The sequence below is a fragment of the Nothobranchius furzeri genome, chromosome 13, assembly GCF_043380555.1.
Source record: "Nothobranchius furzeri strain GRZ-AD chromosome 13, NfurGRZ-RIMD1, whole genome shotgun sequence".
Lineage (NCBI taxonomy): Eukaryota > Metazoa > Chordata > Actinopteri > Cyprinodontiformes > Nothobranchiidae > Nothobranchius > Nothobranchius furzeri.
The window spans coordinates 65,266,964-65,290,300 of NC_091753.1; the positions used below are offsets into that span (position 1 = coordinate 65,266,964).

Consider the following 23,337-nt stretch of genomic DNA (forward strand, 5'->3'; position numbering starts at 1 on the left):
AGTCTGAATATATGGACTGAAAGTCTGAATATATGGACTGAAAGCTGTGCTTCAAGTGGGTTCGGTTTGCAGCAACATGCACCGCCACTTCAAACTCTGTGACCTGTCAGCATACCTTTTTTAAATACTTTTTTCTAGGCGGTGCGCAGTGGTAGTTTTTCGGGTCATTTATTAGTCCAAATCTCCGAGTTCTAAGAAAATATCTGTCCCTCCAACATCAGCCATCCACAGTCCGTGCCCAGCGCAGCCACTCCCGATACGTCGCACACGCGCTCCATGAAGGTCCGCATTTTGCGCCAAAGGTGCATCACTGCCGTGAGACGCACAGCGCATTCAGCCCCGTCAGCACAGAGGAGGTTCCATTGAAGAGGAGCAGGAGACAAATAGTTGTCTCCGCCCACCTATAAACATTTGATCCCGCCCACATTTAGCCCCGCCCCGATCTCCAGGAGGCAGCCAGGGGCTACTCCCTGGTTCAGACCAGGAAACGCCTTACCGCCAGGTGCGTTAAAACCCTCACAACCCATGGCTGTGGTGTTTGATTCTTCAGCGAGAGATATCGGAGGTGTGGCGTGAGAGCGTGTGAAGAGAGTCAGATGCTTGTGTTTCACACTCAGTGTGTGAGAGATGCAGCCGTACATATTAGTAACAATATGAATAGAAACACTAGACAGTGTTCATCTGCACCAACAGCCTGTGCTCGTGGATTCAGATCTATCATTCTGGAATCCAGGGCCACAAAAATTTCTCTGAGGACCTCAAATGGCCCACGGAGCAGACTTTGGACCCCCTGAACTTTGAGACCTTGACACGATCCTTATCTCTGATGGCTGGCTGTAACTGGTTTATGGCTGAGACTTTGGGTTGTTTATCAGTTCTCATCAGATGAAGAAGAAACCCAAACCGGTTGAGACTGGATCTAATGTGGACAAAAGAGAAGAAACAAACTAAAGTGTGTGGATCAGGTGAGTTGTTCTTGTTCTCCTGTCAGAGAGAACTTTCCTCTCTGGATCGTTGCTTTGCTTCACCTTCAGATCAAACTGTAGCGTCACGTCTCACCGTCTCACTTCCTGTTGGTTCTCACTAGAAAACACACTTGCTGTTGTTTTCTTTAGTGGAGAATCCCAGTCTGTCTAACTGGTTCATCTCTGGCTCTGACTGACTGAAGAGGAAGATGGACGTTTATGCAGAAGAAGAGGAGAACAGAGCAGAACCTTCAGGATCCAGCTGTCCTCCTATGAAGAGCAGCTTCTCGCAGCCCAGACCTCCAGACCTCAGTGGAGCAGAACCTCCAGGACCCAGCTGTCTGTCTATGAAGAGTGACTGGTCCAGGCATCGTCCTCCAGACCTCAGTGGACCCGGACCTTCAGACACAAAGTAAGAAGCGTGTTGATGAAGCTGACTGACCTTCTTTAGGTTTCTCCTCTCTGATGTCCATCATCTAGAGAAGCTTTCATCTGACCTCAGTTACAATCATGAAACCTTCTGATTCTCTGCAGCAGTTTGTGTGTTCGCAGCTTCTGAGATGGTTTCCTCAGATCTTCTCACTGACTGATGTGATCTGAGTTACAACATGTTGTGTTTCAGATGTCAGAACCACAGATGGAGAGCAGAACCTCCAGGACCCAGCTGTCTGTCTATGAAGAGTGACCGGTCCAAGCATCGTCCTCCAGACCTCAGTGGACCTGGACCTTCAGACCCAAAGTAAGAAAACAGTTTCTAACTGGTTCTTGATGGGGCGACGGTGGCACAGGAGTTAAGTAATCGGAAGGTTGCAGGTTCGAGTCCCGCTCAGTCTGTCGCTGTCGTTGTGTCCTTGGGCAAGACACTTAACCCACCTTGCCTGCTGGTGGTGGTCGGAGGGACCGGTGGCGCCAGTGCTCGGCAGCCTCGCCTCTGTCAGTGCGCCCCAGGGCAGCTGTGGCTACATCGTAGCTCATCCCCACCAGTGTGTGAATGTGTGTGTGAATGGGTGAATGACTGAATGTGTTGTAAAGCGCCTTGGGGGGTTCCAGGACTCTAGAAGGTGCTATATCAAATACAGGCCATTTACCATTTCTTCTGACTCCTCAGACAGAAAAACAGGATTTGTGGTAGAACTGATGAACTAGTGGAGCTCTGACCAAGTAGAGCAGGTGAACATGCAGCTGTAATCAGAGCATCAGAGCTTTTATTGTTTAGTCTGAAGATCTTTCTCCAGAATCACAGCAGGATGAATGTTTCATGTGAAAAGTCCCACATCTGGAGCTCTATGCAGGCTGCTTGCTGCCAACAAGAAGCTTCCAGAACATCAGGAAGAGTCCAGCTGGTTGTCGGTGACGATGAGAGAGCTGACCAGAGGGAGGAAGAGAAGTTCTGTTGGTGAGGAGGACCAGCTGTCCTGCTGTTTCTGTTCCAATGAGGTTCTGCTGCAGCATTCAGATCTGCTCTGTGTCACATTTCTCAGCAGATGTTGGTCTGCAGGAGGTTCTAGAAGAACATCGGCTCAGTCTGAGGAGCAGATGTGAACGTGTGACTGAAGGAAGTGATGAACCAGGAAGTAGAACCCTCCTGAACAGGATCTACACTGAGCTCTACATCACAGAGGGACAGAGTGAAGAGGTTAATACCCAACATGAGGTGAGACAGCTGGAGACCACTTCCAGGACCAAGAGGCTCCATGATGCTCCAATCAGGTGCCAGGACATCTTTAAAGCCTCACCTGATGAAGACGAAGACACAGACAAAGACCAGCATAACGATAAAGTTAAAGCCATCAGAGTGGTTCTGACCAACGGCGTCGCTGGAGCTGGAAAAACCTTCTCAGTGCTGAAGTTCACTCTGGACTGGGCCGAGGGCTCGGAGAACCAGGATGTCCACGTGGTGCTTCTGCTTTCCTTCAGGGAGCTGAACTTGATCAGAGATGAGCAGCACAGTCTTCTCACGCTGCTCCGTGTTTTCTATCCAACATTCCAGAAGATCCCAGCAGAGAAGCTGGCTGTCTGGAAACTTCTCTTCATCTTTGATGGTCTGGATGAAAGCAGACTTCCACTGGACTTCAGCAGCAGTCAGCTGCTTTCGGAGGTCACACAGAGGTCATCAGTCCAGGTGCTGCTGACAAGCCTCATCAAGGGGACCCTGCTTCCCTCGGCTCTGGTCTGGATCACCTCCAGACCTGCAGCAGCCAATCAGATCCCTCCTTCATGTGTCCACAGGGTCACAGAAGTACGAGGCTTCACTGACTCGCAGAAGGAGGACTACTTCAGGAGGAGGTTCAGTGATGAAGAGCTGTCCAGCAGAATCATCTCCCACATCAAGACCTCCAGGAGCCTCCACATCATGTGTGGAATCCCAGTCTTCTGCTGGATCACTGCTACAGTTCTGGAGAACATGTTTTCTACAGAGCAGAGAGGAGAGCTGCCCAAGACCATGACTGACATGTACTCACACTTCCTGTTGGTTCAGACCAAGAGGAAGAAGAACAAGTACCATGAAGGACCTGAGACTAGTCCTCAGGAGCTGATGGAGGCTGACAGGGAGCTTCTTCTGAAGCTGGGGAGGCTGGCGTTGGAACATCTGGAGAAAGGAGACATCATGTTCTACCAAGAAGACCTGGAGCAGGCTGGTCTGGATGTCTCAGAGGCCTCGGTGTTCTCAGGAGTTTGTACAGAGATCTTCAGAAGAGAGTGTGTGATCTTCCAGAAACCAGTCTACTGCTTTGTTCATCTGAGCGTTCAGGAGTTTCTGGCTGCAGTCTACATGTTCCACTGCTTCAGCAGCAGGAACATGGAGGTGACGGAGAAATTCCTGGGAGAAGATTACAGAGGCTCATTTCTGGAGGACTTCTTGGGAGGAGACTACAGAGACTCACCTCTGGAGGACTTCCTGAAGAGAGTGATGAAGAAATCCCTCAGCAGTGAAAATGGCCACCTGGACCTGTTTGTCCGCTTCCTTCATGGCCTCTCTGTGGAGTCCAACCAGAGACTCTTAGGAGGTCTGCTGGGTCAGACACAGATCAGTCCAGGAACCATCCAGAGGACCATCAACAACCTGAAGGAGATGAACAGTGATGGAGTCTCTCCAGACAGAAGCATCAACATCTTCCACTGTCTGATGGAGATGAAGGACCTCTCAGTTTATCAGCAGGTCCAAAACTTCCTGAAGTCAGAGAACAGATCAGAGAGACTCTCAGAGATCCAGTGTTCAGCTCTGGCCTACATGCTGCTGATGTCAGAGGAGGTTCTGGAGGAGTTGGACCTGCAGAAGTACAGAACATCACCACGGGGACGACTGAGACTGATTCCAGCTGTGAGGAACTGCAGAAAGTTCAGGTGAGTCCAGATGTTGTGATGATGATCATCAGTAGTTATTAGAGCTGCTGAGTTTAAACAGAAAATAAGTTTAGTGAATGAAAACGGCAGAAAAGTGAATCAGAAGGTTTGGAGTCTGATTCTGGACAGATCATCTCTCTGCTGCCTCTTTCTGCATCAAGGCTTGTTGTGTCAGAACCTGGTTTGTTTGGTTTCTTTTTCAAGAACAAACAACAAACACATCCCTGCTTTCTGATGGAGTGTGTCCACACACACCTCACTGTTCCACACTAGAGCTCCGAGTCCCAGTCCTGCTGGAGCTCTGATGGAGTACAGCTGGACACCAGCAGCATGTTCCTGCGTGTGCACGTGAAGAGGTGGAGCTGACGGGAACAGGAAGCTAAGAGATCGTCTCTGTTCACTGAGCTGAACTCCGTCTAAAGGCTCTGAGCTCAGATGGAAACTAGAGAAGAGTCCAAGTGTTTTTCTACAGCAGACGTGTTGATTCTGACTCTGGATCAGATCCTGCTGACAGACTGTGGACATGATGGATGTTCCCTCCTCCATCTGCAGATTAAAGGTGTGAAAGAGACTGAACAGATTCACTGGCTCATGTCAGATGGAGCAGATGGAGCAGATGAAGCACAGATGTGAGGAGCAGATGTTCATCAGATGATGACATCACTGTTTAGTCATCATCGGCTTTCAGGCTGTTTATCAGACAGATTCTCTGATTTTATTACAACTGACTTTAACTTTTCTCTCATCACAGAGCTGCTGGTTGTGGTTCTGGTTCTGGTCCTGGTCCTACACTCGCTGAGACTGACTGTGAAGTTGTGTCCTCAGCTCTGAAGTCCAACCCGTCCCATCTGACAGAACTGGACCTGAGTTTCAATGGCTTGTCTGATTCTGGAGTGAAGGTTCTGAGTTCTGGACTGGAGAGTCCAAACTGTAGACTGGAGGTTCTGAGGTCAGTTCTCTGCAGCTGTTGGAGGTTTTCTGTGTTTGACCTTTAACCCCTTAACCCACATCTGCTCCAAATGCAACCAGAACAGCGCATGTACCTGAGGGATCGTTCACAACCAAAGAAATGATTATTATGGGAACCATCTGTGCACGGCTGTCTCAGGCCTTGAATCAGGTAGAAAGAAAGATCCTGTCTGTAAATCCCAGAAAGCTTCATTCACCACACTAATAAAGAAAGCATTAATCCCACGTGTCCATCACAAGCTTTTGTCACTGGTAACAGACTCAGATTAGCTGGACTACAGGAGGCAATTAGGGGGCGCTGACACCAAGCCTGCACCTTTAGGGTGGCCCGTCCCCAAGAGACACACTGAAAGCATGGATCATGTATGAGCTCGCCATGTTCAGGTCAACACACACCTGCTACTTTAATTACAGAGAAATGACTTTAGATCATCTGGGATTAAAAGCAGGATGTGGCACAAGATCATGTTCAGAGGATTAGTTTCATTTGGTTTAAAGCAGCCATAACTGGCCTGTTGTTGCTGAGTAACAAAATATTCTTCGTCTTCGTCTTTCGTCTTCGTCTTCCTCCGCTTATCCGGGTCCGGGTCGCGGGGGCAGCATCCCAATTAGGGAGCTCCAGGCCGTCCTCTCCCCGGCCTTGTCCACCAGCTCCTCCGGCAGGACCCCAAGGCGTTCCCGGACCAGATTGGAGATGTAACCTCTCCAACGTGTCCTGGGTCGACCCGGGGGCCTTCTGCCGGCAGGACATGCCTGAAACACCTCCCCAGGGAGGCGTCCAGGAGGCATCCTGACCAGATGCCCAAACCACCTCAACTGGCTCCTTTCAATCCGGAGGAGCAGCGGTTCTACTCCGAGTCCCTCCCGAATGTCCGAGCTCCTCACCCTATCTCTAAGGCTGAGCCCGGCCACCCTACGGAGGAAACTCATTTCGGCCGCTTGTATCCGCGATCTCGTTCTTTCGGTCATTACCCAAAGCTCATGACCATAGGTGAGGATTGGGACGTAGATCGACCGGTAAATCGAGAGCCTGGCTTTCTGGCTCAGCTCCCTCTTCCCCACGACAGATCGGCTCAGCGTCCGCATCACTGCAGACGCTGAACCAATCCGCCTGTCGATCTCCCGATCCCTCCTACCCTCACTCGTGAACAAGACCCCGAGATACTTAAACTCCTCCACTTGAGGTAGGACCTCTCCCCTGACCCCGAGGTGGCAAGCCACCCTTTTCCGGTCGAGAACCATGGTCTCAGATTTGGAGGTGCTGATCCTCATCCCAGCCGCTTCACATTCGGCCGCGAACCTACCCAGCAAGAGCTGAAGGTCAGAGCTGGATGAAGCTAGGAGGACCACATCATCCGCAAAAAGCAGAGACGAGATTCTCCTGCCACCAAACTCGACACACTCCACACCACGGCTGCGTCTAGAAATTCTGTCCATAAAAGTGATGAACAGAACCGGTGACAAAGGGCAGCCCTGGCGGAGTCCAACCCTCACTGGGAACAGGTCCGACTTACTACCGGCTATGCGGACCAAACTCACGCTCCTCTGGTAAAGGGACTGAATGGCCCTCAACAGAAAGCCACCCACCCCATACTCCTGGAGCATCCCCCACAGGGTGCCCCTGGGGACACGGTCATAAGCCTTCTCCAAATCCACAAAGCACATGTGGATTGGTTGGGCAAACTCCCATGCCCCCTCCATCACCCTTGCAAGGGTATAGAGCTGGTCCACAGTTCCACGGCCAGGACGAAAACCACATTGCTCCTCCTCTATCTACGATTCAACTATCGATCGGACCCTCCTCTCCAGTACCTTGGCGTAGACCTTTCCAGGGAGGCTGAGGAGTGTGATCCCCCTATAGTTGGAACACACCCTCAGGTCACCCTTCTTAAAGATGGGGACCACCACCCCTGTCTGCCACTCCCTAGGAACTGCCCCCGATGACCACGCAATGTTGTAGAGACGTGTCAACCATGACAGCCCTACAACATCCATAGCCTTGAGATACCCAGGACGAACCTCATCCACCCCCGGGGCTCCGCCGCTGTGTAGTTGTTTGACTACCTCAGCAACTTCTGCCCCCGAGATCGGACAGTCCATCCCCAGGCCTCCCAGCTCTGGTTCCTCCTCGGAATGCGCATTGGTGGGATTGAGGAGCTCCTCAAAGTATTCCTTCCACCGTCCGACTATAGCCTCAGTTGACGTCAGCAGCTCCCCATCCCCACTGTAAACAGTGTGAGCGAGTTGCTGCCTTCCTCTCCTGAGGCGCCGGACAGTTTGCCAGAACCTCTTTGGAGCCGATCGATAGTCTTTCTCCATGGCCTCACCAAACTCCTCCCACGCCCGAGATTTTGCCTCGGCAACTGCCACTGCTGCACCCCGCTTGGCTATCCGGTACCTGTCTGCTGTCTCCGGAGACCCACAGACCAGCCACGCCCTGTAGGCCTCCTTCTTCAGCCTGACGGCTCCCCGAACCTCTGGTGTCCACCAGCGGGTACGGGGGTTGCCACCACGACTGGCACCGGCCACCTTACGACCACAGCTAGCAACAGCCGCCTCGACAATCGCAGAGTGGAACAAGGCCCACTCGGACTCAATGTCCCCCACTGCTCTCGGGACGTGGTCAAAGCTCTGCCGGAGGTGGGAGTTGAAGACCGTCTTGACAGGTTCTTCTGCCAGGCGTTCCCAGCAGACCCTCACTATGCGTTTGGGTCTGCCAGGTCTACGCGGCATGTTCCCTTGCCATCTGATCCAACTCACCACCAGGTGGTGATCAGTTGACAGCTCCGCCCCTCTCTTCACTCGGGTGTCCAAAACATACGACCGCAGGTCAGATGATACGACTACAAAATCTATCATCGACCTGTGACCTAGGCTGCCCTGGTACCAAGTGTACCGGTGGGCATCCTTATGTTCGAACATGGTGTTCGTTATGGCCAAACTGCGGCTTGCACAGAAGTCCAATAACAAAACACCGCTCGAGTTCAGATTAGGTGGGCCGTTCCTCCCAATCACACCCCTCCAGGTCAAGCTGTCATTGCCCACGTGAGCATTGAAGTCCCCCAGCAGGACAATGGAGTCCCCTGATGGAGCACTATCTAGCACTCGTCCCAGGGACTCCAAAAAGGGTGGGTACTCTGAACTGATATTTGGCCCATAAGCACAAACAACAGTCAGGACCCGTTCCCCGACCCGAAGGCGCAAGGAAGCTACCCTCTTGTCCCCCGGGGTAAACCCCAACACACAGGCAGAGAGTCTCGGGGCTAACAAAAAGCCAACCCCAGCCCTCCGCCTCTCACCCGGAGCAACTCCAGCAAAGTAGAGTGTCCAACCCCTCTCCAGGTCTCGGGTTCCAGAGCCAATGCAATGTGTCGAGGTGAGTCCGACTATATCTAGCCGGTACCGCTCAACCTCTGCCACAAGCTCCGGCTCCTTCCCCGCCAGCGAGGTGACGTTCCATGTCCCAAAAACTAGTTTTCTTGTCCGGGGATTGGACCGCCAAGGCTCCCGCCTTGGTCTGCCACCCGATTCGCATTGCACCGGACCCTTCATGTTCCTCCTGCGGGTGGTGGGTCCACAGTTGAACAAAATATTCATTTAGTTTATTTAAATGTTCTGTAACACTTTACTTTAAAGGGTCCCTTTATTCATGCTGTTAGTGCATTATTAAGCATGAATAAACTATTAAATACAGTATTAACAACTGCTTCATATGAATGTTAATATGAATTCATGCATTACTAAGCAGATAGCAGCACTGACACTCGTCCCAGACATGCAGGTGTGTGTGTGTGTGTGTGTGTGTGTGTGTGTGTGTGTGTGTGTGTGTGTGTGTGTGTGTGTGTGTGTGTGTGTGTGACTGGGATCACTGGGTGGTTTAAGTAAGTTTTTACTCACAGTGCTAGCTGGTCCCATTCACTTACAGTGTTTTATGCTAAGCTAAAGCTAAAGCAGTACAGCTGGGTCAGGAGAACAACCTGGTTACAAATAGTTTTTTTCCCACTTATCTAACTCTGGGAAATATGTCAACAGACAGCATTTAAATTTTGGGTGTGATAGCCCTTTAAGGACAGTTAATGGTTAATATCAGGAACATTAATAAAGGGATCCTTGTTTATTAATGCTTAATAAAGCACTAAAATGTTTCCTAAGGGCCCCTATTGTAGTTCATGTTTCTGTTTTAACCTGCATCCTGTTGGCTTCAGCTCTCTGCTTTTATTCTTTATTCAGGTTGGAGAACTGCAGCTTGTCAGGGATCAGCTGTTCTTCTCTGGGCTCAGCTCTGATGTCCAACCCGTCCCATCTGACACAACTGGACCTGAGCTGGAATGACCAGTTTGGTTCTGTAGTGAAGGATCTCTGTGGTTTCCTGGAGAGCCCAGGCTTTAGACTGGAGGTTCTGAGGTCAGTTCTCTGCAGCTGTTGGAGATTTTCTGTGTTTAACCCTTTATCTGGCCGACGTCCATATTTAGACACTTTCTCTCACATCATAAATGATGTCGGTGTGCTTTTTCACAAACTCTTAGAATTACGAGATTTCACCCAAACAATCATCAGAGGTCAAGCTACCGTAAATCCTCTAATACAGGCCCGGGCCTGTATTTGACTCAAGCTCATCAAGCTCCAGGCCTTTATTGGAAGGAGGGCCAGTATTAGAGGCAGGCCTCTATTTCTATTTGAGCAAAATGAACTAATGGTTCGCTGGAGTTTTTGACAATTAAAATTGCGCCCACATTTTCAAAGTCAAACACATTTCTTTTAACAACGGTAGTTTCTGCTTCAGCCCTCTCCCCCCTCCCCCTGCTTCAGCCCTCTCCCCCCTCCCACTGCGCAGCGGCCGCAAACTCACTGATGCGCCTGCAGCCTCTCGAAGTTCCTGCTGCTCTAAACATTAAAATAATTATTTCATTTTCTGTTCCTCACTTCTGATGACCTTCAATGGTGTCTGTTTGTTGCAACCAGCAGGTACAAAAACTAACTTGTTTTTATTTGACTATTTTTCTGTCCTGCCTGCTTATTATCTTCCTGCATCTCCTCTCAATCCTAAAGAAAAAACTGCTACCTGGGTTCATATATATTCACCTTATGAGCTAACTTTGAACTGCAGTTCTAAAAGATCTACCGACGGCAAAAACAGCGGAGCGCTCGCTGTTTGGCGGCCGCATCAGTGATCAGTGCGTCGGAGGACAAGGTGATGCGCGCAGCGCCCCGCTCCACAGCATGCAGCGAAACGCATCAGGTGCAAATAAAAGACAGAAAACATTAAAGGAAATGAACTGACATGAACGATCGCGTGTTAAATTAGTTTTTGAGGTGGCGACACCTGATTGTTACTGTGGCCATACTCAGGAGGCAGATCTACCAACCGCGAAAACAGCGGAGCGCTCCCTGCTTGGAGGCCGCATCAGTGATCTGTGCGTCGGAGGACAAGTTGAAGTGCCCCGCTCCACAGCAGCGATACACATCAGGCGCAAATAAAAGATAGAAAACATTAAAGGAAATGAACCGACATGAACGATCGCGTGTCAGTACCTACGGTCTGGCACAGCGAGTTAACCCCACCCCCACCCCCGAGCGCAGGAGCTTGTCACCTGCTGACAGCAGGCTGCTGTCTTTTCCAAGGGCTGCCGGTCATTATCACGTGACAGCGACTAGTCGACGACAGGCATAAAAAGTCACTATAGTGAAGTTGACTAGTTCATACACCCCCTACTGCTGCTCTCCAGAGTGTTCTGCAGCATAATCAGCACGTTCTCTTTGAACTTGATAGTGTAATGACCTGGCTGGGGTTGTAAGCCAGGTGCATTCAGGGTACAGTGTTATATGTGTTTCCTATCATTCTGCTAGTTCCTATGTGCTGATTTGCGTGTTGTGTGAGTGTTATGTAAGCCACAGGGAAGGTGATGTGTGTTCTGTGGAGCGGGTTGAATTAGCATGGTTAACTGACACCGTGACTCTGTGTGGTAGGAGCATGATAGAGGATCGTGTTTGTAGCGTTACAAAGCGTTGAAGAAAAAGCCTAATAAAGGTCTGTGTGAACCGCTACTGCCTCCTGCTGGTTGATTTGGGGGCTATAACCCTGCCGCTGGGATGCTCATACTTGCTTGTTACCACATTCCACCCGGCCACAATAAGAGACCGGCCATTATTAACCTCCGCTGACTCCGACACCGGCCAAAATTGGAGACCCGGCCTTTAATTGAATACCGGCCTGTATTAGAGGATTTACGGTAGTCACGGTTTGCGCCATGGCGCCATTCCACCAATCAGGGCGGAGCTATAACGGGTCAACTGTTGGTGTGTCTGCAAAGCCAGTAAACTGCTCGTCTCCTCTCGTGTTTACGGTCAGATCTCTAAAACTAACAACGCTAGATTTATGAAAGTCTCACATCACCAGGTTGACTAGTTTTGCTCAATAAGGATACATGTGTTGTAAATGTTAAACTCAATAAAGTTGGTGAAATCTTAGCATGAAAATCAAATCTGCCACATTTGTACACGCGCCCTGAACAGATTAAAGAAATTATGAATAGTTTAGGTAAAATTTGTTGTTTTTAGACATAATCTTAATATTCATGGTGACAGTAATAATAACAATTATGATATAGAATTTATTTAGTAGTTTTAAGCTAAGATTTCTCTGGATAATGGAGAACAGTTATTGCACCAACCAATCTCACCATCAGTGATGATGATGAACAGGAAGAAGATGATTATGAGGCAGATCCTCACATATAAAATATTCTAAATTATTCTAATAATCTATATTAGATCAGAAATAGTATCTATTGTTCAATAACATATCAAAAATATTCCACATTAATATCATTTTATATAAAAATATTCTATATTGTTTAATAATTGTGATATAATCTGTATTATTGAACAGTGCTATCATGTTCTAAAATCATCTCTAAAGTGTGTTATAATTATCTATATTATTCAAAAATAATGTTTATTTAACTTGTTCATGTGGTCATTTTGGGGTTTCTTTTACCAGAACAGGACCAAGGTCCATATTTCATCACTTTGTTTTCTCTGGTTTTCTGCATGAAAGTAAATGTTTATGAAAATTGTAACAACAGAAACACACTTTGGATATGGACTACAATAACACCCTGGGGTTGAAATTTAAAAATGAAAACACTTCCATGAGTGTCTTATAAAGGGTTAACAACTAAAATCATTCACTGGTTCTTCACAATTCATTTATTTATTTATAGCATTACAATTCAGAGATCAGACATACATGGGCAAGACACATGACAAGAATTGGTGACTGTGGTCATTCGCAACCCGAGTCGCGCAAACCTTGAGAGAGATAAGAGGGTAACACGAGGAATTGATTCGGGAGGAGGGAAAAAAGGCACTTCACAGTTACCCTCCCACCAGGAGGGCAGCTTTGCTCTGCAAAAAAACACCTCACAGATATGCAACAGACTTCAGACAACACAACATAACATGAGACTCCAATAGGAAGGTGGGGGGGTGGGGGGTGGGGGTGGGGGGTGGGGGGGCTGGGATCCTGTTTCCCCCAGCGAGAGCAGCCATCTACGACGCTCAGCCACTGTAGCCACAGGTGGGAGGGAGATCTTGGGAGAAGTGCAGAGCACATTGACTCCTGCAGGTTGATGACCTCGCCAGGCTGAAGTCCACCAATCCGAAGGGGGGGGGATTTCACAGCATCTGTCTGCATTCCTTCGTGGGGGTCGTTGCTAGCCTCTCAAGGCTGCTCGGGCATCAGATTCGGATAACAAGACTTTGTTTGGGTCAGGCTGAGATAATTTTCCTCTCTGCCATCAGTCTTTAAACTGATCAGTCCAGTCCTTCAGTGAAGCCAATTTGGGTTTTAAACCGGTCCATACCGTCCGCAGGGGCGGTTCTAGACCAAATTTTCCAGGGGGGCCACAGTGGGGCCAGTATTTTTTCATGGGGGCGCAAGAAAAATAAATTCATAATAAAAGACAATGAACAAGTAAACTATTACAGCGAATGCAGTAATGGTTTACTTGTGAAAGTAAAACTGGCATGTTTTTATGGTACTCAGATAACAATTGTGAATGCTTCACCGCAACATGAGACTTGAGTAAAAAAAATAATTCTAGTTGATTATTATAGTTTGTGACTTTATTTGAAGATTACATGTACTGTACATATGAAAAATTAACATTCAAACAAATTAAATATCTGCACAATACAATTTGCTTTTTGTAGTCAACACACACACACACACACACACACACACACACACACACACACACACACACACACACACACACACACACACACACACACACACACACACACACAAGCAAAATCACCACCAATTGTTTTGATATACTCACGATGTTCTTTAACCTTTTTACTGTGTTCCTTGTCGAGTACATTAGCCAGTGTTGTATTAGCTTCCACAGCCCTCTGGTAGTCCCTCCACACTATCATTGAATCCTTATGCCTTTCAGACTTTGCATGTACTGAACCCCCCTCCTCTCTCAGTTGCTTTTTTCCAGTTCCTAAATCCACATGGTGAGTCAAACACACTTCCTGCGCTACTTGGTGGGCTAAATTGTCTGCATGCATGACAATAAGTAGAGTCCATAGTAACAGAATATTCAACCCAAGGATGACTTTCATACCAGCTTGGCTGAAAGCTGCATCTTCTGTCTCCTATTAATGTCCCTGGAAATGTCCTCAAATGAGGCTGAGTAGGTGGGTCATCCTTGCACTTGCTGATATCTGAAAGAAAATAAATGTTAGCATCAGGATAAAAGTCATAATTAGTTAATTCAGAGTCTTATTTTATCTATTTATTAAATATAAACAACAGAAATTTTGGTCCAGAGTCAGCATGCCTCAAATGCATTTTACACACAATATGAGCTGCAATCACAGAGGGGTTGTTCAACACCCACAAACCTGACGGTAGTGCACATGACCGAAGATGTCCCTCTTTTTGCTCCTCACTCTCTCCCTCACAGCCTACATCTTCCTCCTCACTCTCAGGGTGGACAGCCTGACCTCTCTGGTTCCTCTCCAACCAACTCCTCCTTCTCTCTTTCATCCTGTTTCTCAGCTCCCTTGTGACTTTCATCCTCTCTCTGTCTATGCTGTTCTTTATTAACAGCGGTAAAAAGGACAAAATGTCCATTTTTCTTTTCATGGTCGCTGATGCTTCCAGTCAGTGCTGCGAGAAAGTCATAGATAAATGAATACTGTGATCTAATCTTAACGTGTCTAAGGCTTAAAATGCAGCAACTTCATTTTTATTTTACAGTTAATGTTACAAAGGAAAAACAAATCAGTGTTGACTGTGGATAGACTCAGTTAGGAACTTAAAAGTAAATGACAGAAACACGCGACTACGATCAAAACATTGATGTCAGGAAAATAAACTATTGCTTACCTTCATCTCTTAGCGTCTTTTCCGTTAGTCATGCTCAAGAATTTCTTCGGGTCCCATTTAAACTATTTTTAATCTTTTATTCAAAAATCCACCAGGTAAACAGTTCTGTCCACAGAGTGTGCAGCGCTTTAAAGGCTCCGCGTGAAATGCTGCAGCGCATTAGTTCCCATCTCCAAGGCAGCGCGGGGAAAAAAAATCCAATCTCTTCAGCACAGGGGCTATAACAGGGGCCAGGGCCGGTTCTACAGGGGCCCAGGCCCCTGTGGGCCCCCGTTTAAAACCGCCATTGACCGTCCGGTGATTCTCTCCGAGATGACATCCATTTTGCGCACTAATACCGGTATCGTAGCTAGAACATTGTCCAGCTTACGATTCACCTCGAGTAACGTCCCAGTCTGAGAAGTCTCCACACGGACGGTGCTTTCCGTGGGTGCGGGTCGTCCTCCAATCGCTCCCGTCTTCCCAAATTTCCAGAAAACCAGATTTCCTCCCACTCCAATCAGGAGCAATCCAGTGATCATCAGGCCGAATATCCACACGTCTTCGACATCCTCAGTGGACCGCTGGGAGAGGCATATGATCTTCCATTCCCTCCAGGAATCCAGCATATACCCCACCGGGTGTGTCCCCTGTGGGCATTTTGGAGCCCCCTGCCCCGTTCTCATTGTTGAAAAAATCTTATCAATCGCGTTGAATGACCAATTTATCAAATCCATGGTTAAAAATAGGGGTTTTCAGAAGAAAGGCAGAGAAGCGCTCTGTGGGCAGACAGGACAAAGAGCCTTGGGGAAAAAAAGATAAGGGAGCAAAAAGAGAAGCGTCTGTACTCTGTGAGTGCCAGGAAGAAGTTTCTGTTTCTGCTGGTTTTAAAAACTTTTACTGAATAAAATATTAAACATCAGTTCATCATGTTTTTGTTTCTGACATGATCCTCTGATGGCATTTCCTTGCGTTACCATACTTGGCTCATCTGGACTCAGCCTAATATAATTTTTACTTGTGTGTGTGTGTGAGTCTGTGTGTGAGTGTGCGTGTGATTGCATATGTTTGTTAATGTTTTTAACCTGTTATGGGAATCTGGGGTCATTTTGTAAAGCACTTTGAATAACACTTTGTTTGAAAAGCGCTTTAGAAATAAAATTTGATTGATTGATAAAATAATTTAGTTTATTTAACCCTTCTGTTGTGTTAGGGTCACATCTGCCACATCCGCAGATGAACTTAAAACACCTGAGTTTCCCAGCATGTTCTCTGCATGCTATAACTCTAGGCAAAGAGGTGTAGCTATTTTATTAAACAAAAACATCAATTTCACAGTATTGGACACAGTTTCTGATCCAGAGGGTAGATTTATATTGTTAAAAATATCTGTACAGAACCAACGCTTATTTATCATCAGCATATACTGTCCAAATATTGATGACCCTCCATTCTATCATAATTTTTTCTCTGTACTCTCCGAACACTTGGACTGTCCACTTATACTTGGAGGCGATTTTAATTTTTGGATGGACACTTTAACAGACAGGCTCAGTACAGCTGGGACTCAGCGCAATTGGCAATCCACTAACATAGTTAAACAGTACATGAGTGATTATGGGCTTTGCGATGCATGGCAATCTCTTCATCCTAACCGTAGAGAGTATACTTTTTTCTCACACGTCCATCACTCTCATTCACGTTTGGATATTTTCTAGTCAGCAGCTCATTGTTGGCTGACATTTCAGACACTGAGATACACCCCATAGTTGTCAGCGACCATGCTCCGGTTTCATTAACTCTGGTAAACAAGAAGACAATCCCACCAAACAAAAACTAGAGGTTTAATACATCACTGCTTAAAGATGAAGGTTTTATAGAATTTTTTTAAAAGGAGTGGGCTTTATATTTAGAACATAATGACCTGCCTGGAACATCAGCATCTATTCTCTGGGAGGCAGGAAAGGCAGTGATGAGAGGTAAAATAATCTTTTTCTCATCACATAAGAAAAAAACTGAAAACAAACATATTCAGGAGTTAGAGGAAATCATTAAGTCTTTAGAGGCATCCACAGAAGAAGAGTTACTGTGCAAATTACGTAGAGCTAAATTAGAACTTCTTGGAATTATTGATAAAAAGACACAATTTTTAGCACAAAGACTACGAATAGAAAACTTTGAACATAGCAATAAATCTGGTAAATTTTTAGCTAGCCAATTAAAAATAAATAAAGAGAAATCTACCATATCTGCTGTTAAAGACTCAACCGGGAATATAGTTTATGACCCTGAAAGCATAAACAACACTTTCAGATACTTTTACCAAACTTTGTGTTCACCACAGATAAACCCATCAGATAACGAGTTCAATGAGTTCTTTGACAGGATAATACTTCCTAAATTATCAGACAGCCAAGTTACAGTCCTGGACTCGCCACTAACATCAGCTGAGCTCAGATTCAGATTTCAGATTCAGATTTACATTTAAAAGGAATTTGTTCGCTCTCTAAAATATACAACAACTACAATAAATGAGAATAAAAATACATAAAAAACACATAAGAGCATGTATACCCACACGCATGTTCATTTACACACACACATATATACATATATGCATACACGTACACACACACACACACACACACACACACACACACACACACACACACACACACACACACACACACACACACACTCATATCCATAAGCATACTGAATAAGTATATAAAAAAAGTATAATAAAAGGACGGTAAAAGAATCTACAGATTCAGGAGAGAATTGGCTGAAGGAAAGATACTGTTGTTGCGTCTGGTAGTTTTTTTGTACAGCGATCTATAGCGTCTGCCAGATGGGAGGAGATGGAAGAGAGTCGATGCAGGATGTGTGGCATCTTGGACAATATTCACTGCCTTTTTCCTGGCCCTGCCCATGTACAGTTCCTGGACAGAGGGCAGTTGGGCACCAATGATTTTTCCTGCTGTTTTAATAATATGCTGTAGTCTCCATTTTTCCATTTTTGTGGCTGACCCAAACCAGACAGTGATGGATGAGCAAAGTATGGATTCGACTGCAGCAGTGTAGAAGATGATCAGCAGCTCTTGTGGTAGGCCATACTTCCTTAGTTGCCGTAAGAAATACATCCTCTGCTGAGCCTTTTTGGCGATGGAATTGATGTTTGTCTCCCACTTCAGATCCCTGGAAATGATAGTTCCCAAGAACTTAAATGAGGCCACCATTATCACAGGGCTGTTGGATATTGTGAGGGGGGACAGCACTGTGGGAAGCTTCCTAAAATCCACGACCATCTTCACAGTCTTAAGGGTGTTAAGCTCAAGATTGTGCTGACTACACCAGGCCACCAGCCTCTCAACTTCTCGCTGATAAGCAGACTCATCACCATCCCGGATGAGCCCAATGACAGTGGTGTCATCTGCAAATTTCAGGATTTTAACAGCTGTGTCCTTAGAGGTGCAGTCATTGGTGTACAAAGAAAAGAGCAGTGGAGAAAGGATGCACCCCTGTGGTGTACCGGTGCGGACGAAGACTGGAGACTGAGGAGGGGATGAAAACTCTGGAGACTGAGGAGGGGACGAAGACTCTTGAGATTGAGGAGGGGATGAAGACTCTTGAGACTGAAGAGGGGACAAAGACTCTTGAGAATAATGGGGCGAAGACGTGGCCACTTGGACAGGCTGGACCAGAGCCTCTTGGACAGGCTGGACCAGAGCCTCTTGGACAGGCTGGACCAGAGCCTCTTGGACAGGCTGGACAGGAGCCTCTAGGACAGGCTGGACCGGATGCGGTGCGACCTCCGGGACCACCGCTGGAACAGGATGCGGTGCGACCTCCGGGACCGCCGCTGGAACAGGATGCGGTGTGACCTCCGGGACCACCGCTGGGACAGGATGCGGTGCGACTTCCGGGACCACCGCTGGAGCAGGAAGCAATGCAACCTCCGGGACCACCGCTGGAACAGGATGCGGCGCAACCTCCAGGACCACCGCTGGGACAGGATGCGATGCAACCTCTGGGACCACCGCTGGAGGAGAATGCGGTGCGACCTCTGGGACCACTGCTGGACAAGGATGCAGTGCGACCTCTGGGACCACTGCTGGACGTGGATGCGGTGCGACCCCTGGGACCAATGCTGGACCTGGACAGATGGATCCTCCCGGACAGAGGGAAGTGGAACCCCCGCTGGACATGGATGTGGTGAGGACCCTGGGACCACCGCTGGATATGGATGCGGTGCGATCCCGGGAACTACAGCTGGACCTGGACAGGTGGAGTCTCTTGGAAAGACGAAGGTGGAATCTCTGCTGGACGAGGATGTGGTGCGGCCTCTGGGACCACTGCTGGATGTGGATGCGATGCGCCCCCTGGGACCACTGCTGGACGTGGATGCGGTGCAACCCCTGGGACCACCACTGGACCTGGACAGGCGGAGCCTGTTCGAAAGGCGAAAGTAGGAACTCCGCTGAGCATGGATGTGCTGAGACTCCTGGGACCACCGCTGGACGTGGACGTGGTGCGCCTCCTGGGACCACCGCTGGACGTAAACGCGGTGCACCTCCTGGAACCACCGCTGGACTTGGATGCGGTGTGCCTCCTGGGACCACCACTGGACATGGACTGCAGGGAGGAACTTGAGGCTTGAGCGGCGTGACTGCTAGCCTTTGGATCTGTGAAGGCCATGAATTAGTAGAGGGTCTCCGGGGCCGCTACTGTTGCGTTGTCAGGAACCTGCTGCGCAAGACGGTCGCAGCAGGCCTGGATGGAGGGGTGGAACCTCTGTGCGGCAGTGGCCTGATGGCCAGACGTGTTCCCCAGAACGGTAACTCTTGTTCCTTTTCTAGCTCCATAAACTCAAGGATCGTGAAATACTCCATGACAGGTACCGTGTCGGCGTCGGGTCTATGTTGTGGTCAGGTTATTCTGTCACGATCAGAACTCGGAAGACCCGTGATGACGCCAAACACAGTAAAAGTTAAACAAAAAGTCTTTATTAGATGTGGAGTTACCAGAGGAGGGCGAGGCTGGAGACAGTCAGAGAGGAGGCGAAAGTCAAAAACCAGATCGGACAAGCAGGTACAGGGAACAGGCTGGAGACGAGGTAGCAGACAGACGAGGGTCGTGGTGGCAGGCAGAGTTCAAGGCAGGGGTCAGGAGTGAAAACGAGGTCCGGAGGCTGAGATCAGGCAAGGTACATGGCTGGAAGATTTACTAGCAAAGAGCGTTCAATAATCTGGCAATGGTTGGAGAGCAGGCTGGGAGTTAAATAGCAGAGGGAGCAGGTGTGTGGGATGAGCTGATTACAGGAACAGGTGAGATGAATGAAGCTGATGAGGTGCAGGCTGAGGTTGCTGTGGAAACAGGACTTGGCTGGAGCTTGATGAGGTGACCAGGTGTGCTGCATGAAGGCTGAAGGCTTGATGAGGAGGCAGACAAGGGTGAAAGACTGGGAGTCATGACAGTTTGCTATTTTTATCGAACCACTAGCGGCAGCAATTAGGCAAACAACAGATATTAAAGGGATAGAGTGTAAGAAAATTGAATATAAGATCAGTCTTTATGCAGATGATGTTTTACTCTTTCTCCAGAATTCTCAAGCCTCTCTCTCCCATTCAGTAGAACTGATAAATTCTTTTTCAAGAGTTTCAGATTACTCTATAAACTGGTTAAAATCCACAGTTCTACCAATTAATTTCTCTTTTGTCAATTTACTTAATACACAATTGGAGTCAGGGAATATCATATACCTGGGAATTAATGTCTCTCCCAAGTTGGCAGATCCAACCAAACTAAACTACATCCCACTTTTAAAGAAAGTGGAAGACGATCTTGCAAGATAGAAATCCTTACCGATATCACTCATGGGTAGGGTTGCTACAATTAAAATGATGGTCTTACCCAGAATAAATTACTTATTTTCGATGATAATAATAATAATAATAATAATAAGAAGAAGAATAAGAATAATAAGAATAATAATAATAATAATAATACATTTTATTTAAAAGCGCCTTTCAGAACACCCATGGTCACTTGACAGAAAATACTTAATAAAATACAATAAAACAACAATAAAATGCAAACAAGAAAAAACAAAGAGAGAAACAGTTCAATAAAATCAGAGGTCATAGGCAGATTTAAACGTGTGTTTTGAGTTTGGATTTGAAAAGTGTAAAACTGTCAATGTTCCTGATGTCTGGGGGAAGTGAGTTCCAGAGACAAGGAGCAGAGCGGCTGAAAGCTCTGCTCCCCATGGTAGCGAGACGGGCAGAAGGAACCGCAAGATGGATGGAAGAAGAAGATCTGAGAGAACGGGATGGGGTGTTAATAATTATAAGGTCTGAGATATATGGAGGAGAGAGGTTATGGATTGCATTGAAGGTATGGAGGAGAATTTTGAAGATGGATCTGAATTTAACTGGGAGCCAGTGAAGCTGCTGGAGAACCGGGGTGATGTGGTGAAAGGAAGGGGTTCTGGTGATAATACGGGCTGCTGAATTCTGGACCAGTTGCAGTTTATGAAGGAGTTTTTTGGGGAGACCATAAAGAAGTGAATTGCAATAGTCGAGACGGGAGGTGACGAGGCTGTGGACGAGAATGGCGGCAGTGTGAGGGGTCAGTGAGGGACGGAGACGGTTTATGGAACGTAGATGGAAGTATGCTGACTGAATTATGTTATTAATGTGAGCTTGAAAAGAAAGTGAGCTGTCGAGGATGACACCCAGACGCTTGACCTGAGGGCAGGGGGAGACTATGGCGCTGTCAACAGTTAAGGAAAAGCTGTCAGTTTTTGAAATGGTGGGTTTAGTACCAACTAGAAGAAGTTCAGTTTTATTGCCGTTGAGTTTGAGGAAATTAGAGGTGAACCATGATTTGATTTCTGAGAGGCAGAGTGTAAGGGAGGATGGTGGGAGAGTTGAGTTGGGCTCACTGGAAATGTAGAGCTGGGTGTCATCCGCGAAGCAGTGAAACTGGATATTGAATTTGCGGAAGATTTTGTCAATAGGGAGGAGATATACTATGAAGAGGAGGGGCCCCAGGACAGAGCCCTGGGGCACACCTGACTTGACTGGGGAGGGTTCTGAGGAAAAGGATTTTAACTGGATGAACTGAGTGCGGCCAGTAAGGTAAGATTGAAACCAGCGGAGGGGGGAGTGAGTGATGCCTAAGGAAGAGAGTCTATTGAAGAGGATGGGATGAGAAATGGTGTCAAAGGCCGCACTCAGATCGAGGAGAATGAGAATAAAGACTAAACCAGTATCAGCAGCAATGAGTAGGTCATTAGTGATCTTGATGAGAGCTGTTTCTGTGCTGTGGTGGGGACGGAAACCAGACTGAAACTGTTCATAAAGGTTACTGCGGGTGAGATGGGAGTGCAGCTGAGATGCAACAGTTTTCTCTAGGACTTTGGAAATGAAGGGAAGATGGGAAATGGGACGGAGATTATTGAAATCATTGGGATCTGAACCAGGTTTTTTTAGAATAGGGCTGACTGAAGCGGATTTGAATAGGGAGGGGACTGTACCAGAGGATAGTGAGGAATGAATAATGGCTGTTATAAAAGGGAGCAGGGAGGAAAGGCAGGATTTAACTAAAACTGTTGGAATAGGGTCTAGTTGACAGGTGGAATGTTTGGATTTGGTGATGTAATCTAATAGTTCTGAGGGATGGGGAGTTCAAAGGAGGAGAACTGAATGGAGGGTTCAAATAAATCAGGAGAGGGAGGGGAGGAATGAGGTAAAGAGCAATGGATTCTATTGACCTTATCATTAAAAAACTGAAGGAGAGAGTTACAGGTTTCTGAAGAGTTAAGATGGATGGGTAAGGAGTCGGGAGGCTGAAAAATGCTGTTCATGATGGAAAATAATGTCATAGTATTGCTGGAGTTGGACGAGATGAGACCGGAGTAATACTGTGATTTGGCATGGGAGATGGAGTCCTTGTAGAGAGAAATCTGAGCAGAATATAAATCTTTATGGATGGTGAGACCGGTTTTCTTGTAGAGTCTTTCAAGCCTCCGGTTGGTAGCTTTCAAGGAGCGTAGGGCAGGGGTGAACCATGGAGCAGACCGAGTGAAATATACAGAGCGGGATTTGATGGGAGCAAATGAATTAAGGATAGAAACCAGACCGTTATTGTACTGAATGACAAGATCATCGGGAGTAGAGGACAAATTTGGGGTCAGGGTGACAAAACTGGAGGACAGGGAGGCTAGATCAATGTCCTTAATATTACGAAACAAAATGATATGGGGTGACTTGATGATGGAGAGACGGAGGGGAACAGAAAAGGAGATGAGGAAGTGGTCCGTGAAAGGGAGCGGGTCAGCTGTACAGTTGGAGGGGATCAGGCCGGAGCAGCAGATTAAATCCAGGGTGTGACCTTTAATGTGAGTGAGAAATTTGCATATTGATGAAAACTGAGGCTGTCCAAAGATGAGGAGAAGTCTTTGCTGAGGGGGAGGGCCGTATTGTCCATATGAATATTAAAATCACCAAGTAAAATTACATTTGGGGAAAGGGCGGACAGATGGGATAAATGAGCAAAGAGTTCATTTAAAAACTCAGGGCTGAACTTGAGGGGACGATAAACAGTGACAATTATTGTGGGGGTCGGGCAGGAGAGTTGACAGGCGAGGCATTCCAGAGTGGTGAGAGGAGG

At 47.3% G+C, this 23,337-nt stretch overlaps 1 protein-coding gene across 5 annotated transcripts in view; it reads left to right on the forward strand.

Annotated features, from left to right (window-relative positions):
- The first annotated feature begins 533 nt into the window (after nucleotides 1–533).
- LOC107374641 (NLR family CARD domain-containing protein 3) overlaps nucleotides 534–23,337 on the forward strand; it is a 60,183-nt gene continuing 37,379 nt past the window's right edge. The window contains exons 1-7 of one of the 5 annotated variants that reach the window (XM_070543779.1): nucleotides 534–965; nucleotides 1,088–1,377; nucleotides 1,588–1,704; nucleotides 2,258–2,361; nucleotides 2,447–4,310; nucleotides 5,062–5,259; nucleotides 9,510–9,683. In XM_070543779.1, coding sequence (XP_070399880.1) covers nucleotides 1,175–1,377; nucleotides 1,588–1,704; nucleotides 2,258–2,361; nucleotides 2,447–4,310; nucleotides 5,062–5,259; nucleotides 9,510–9,683 — 2,660 coding nt within the window. In that variant the 5' untranslated portion in view covers nucleotides 534–965; nucleotides 1,088–1,174. The other 4 variants (XM_070543780.1, XM_070543778.1, XM_070543781.1 and 1 more) reach the window with 4 other exon arrangements.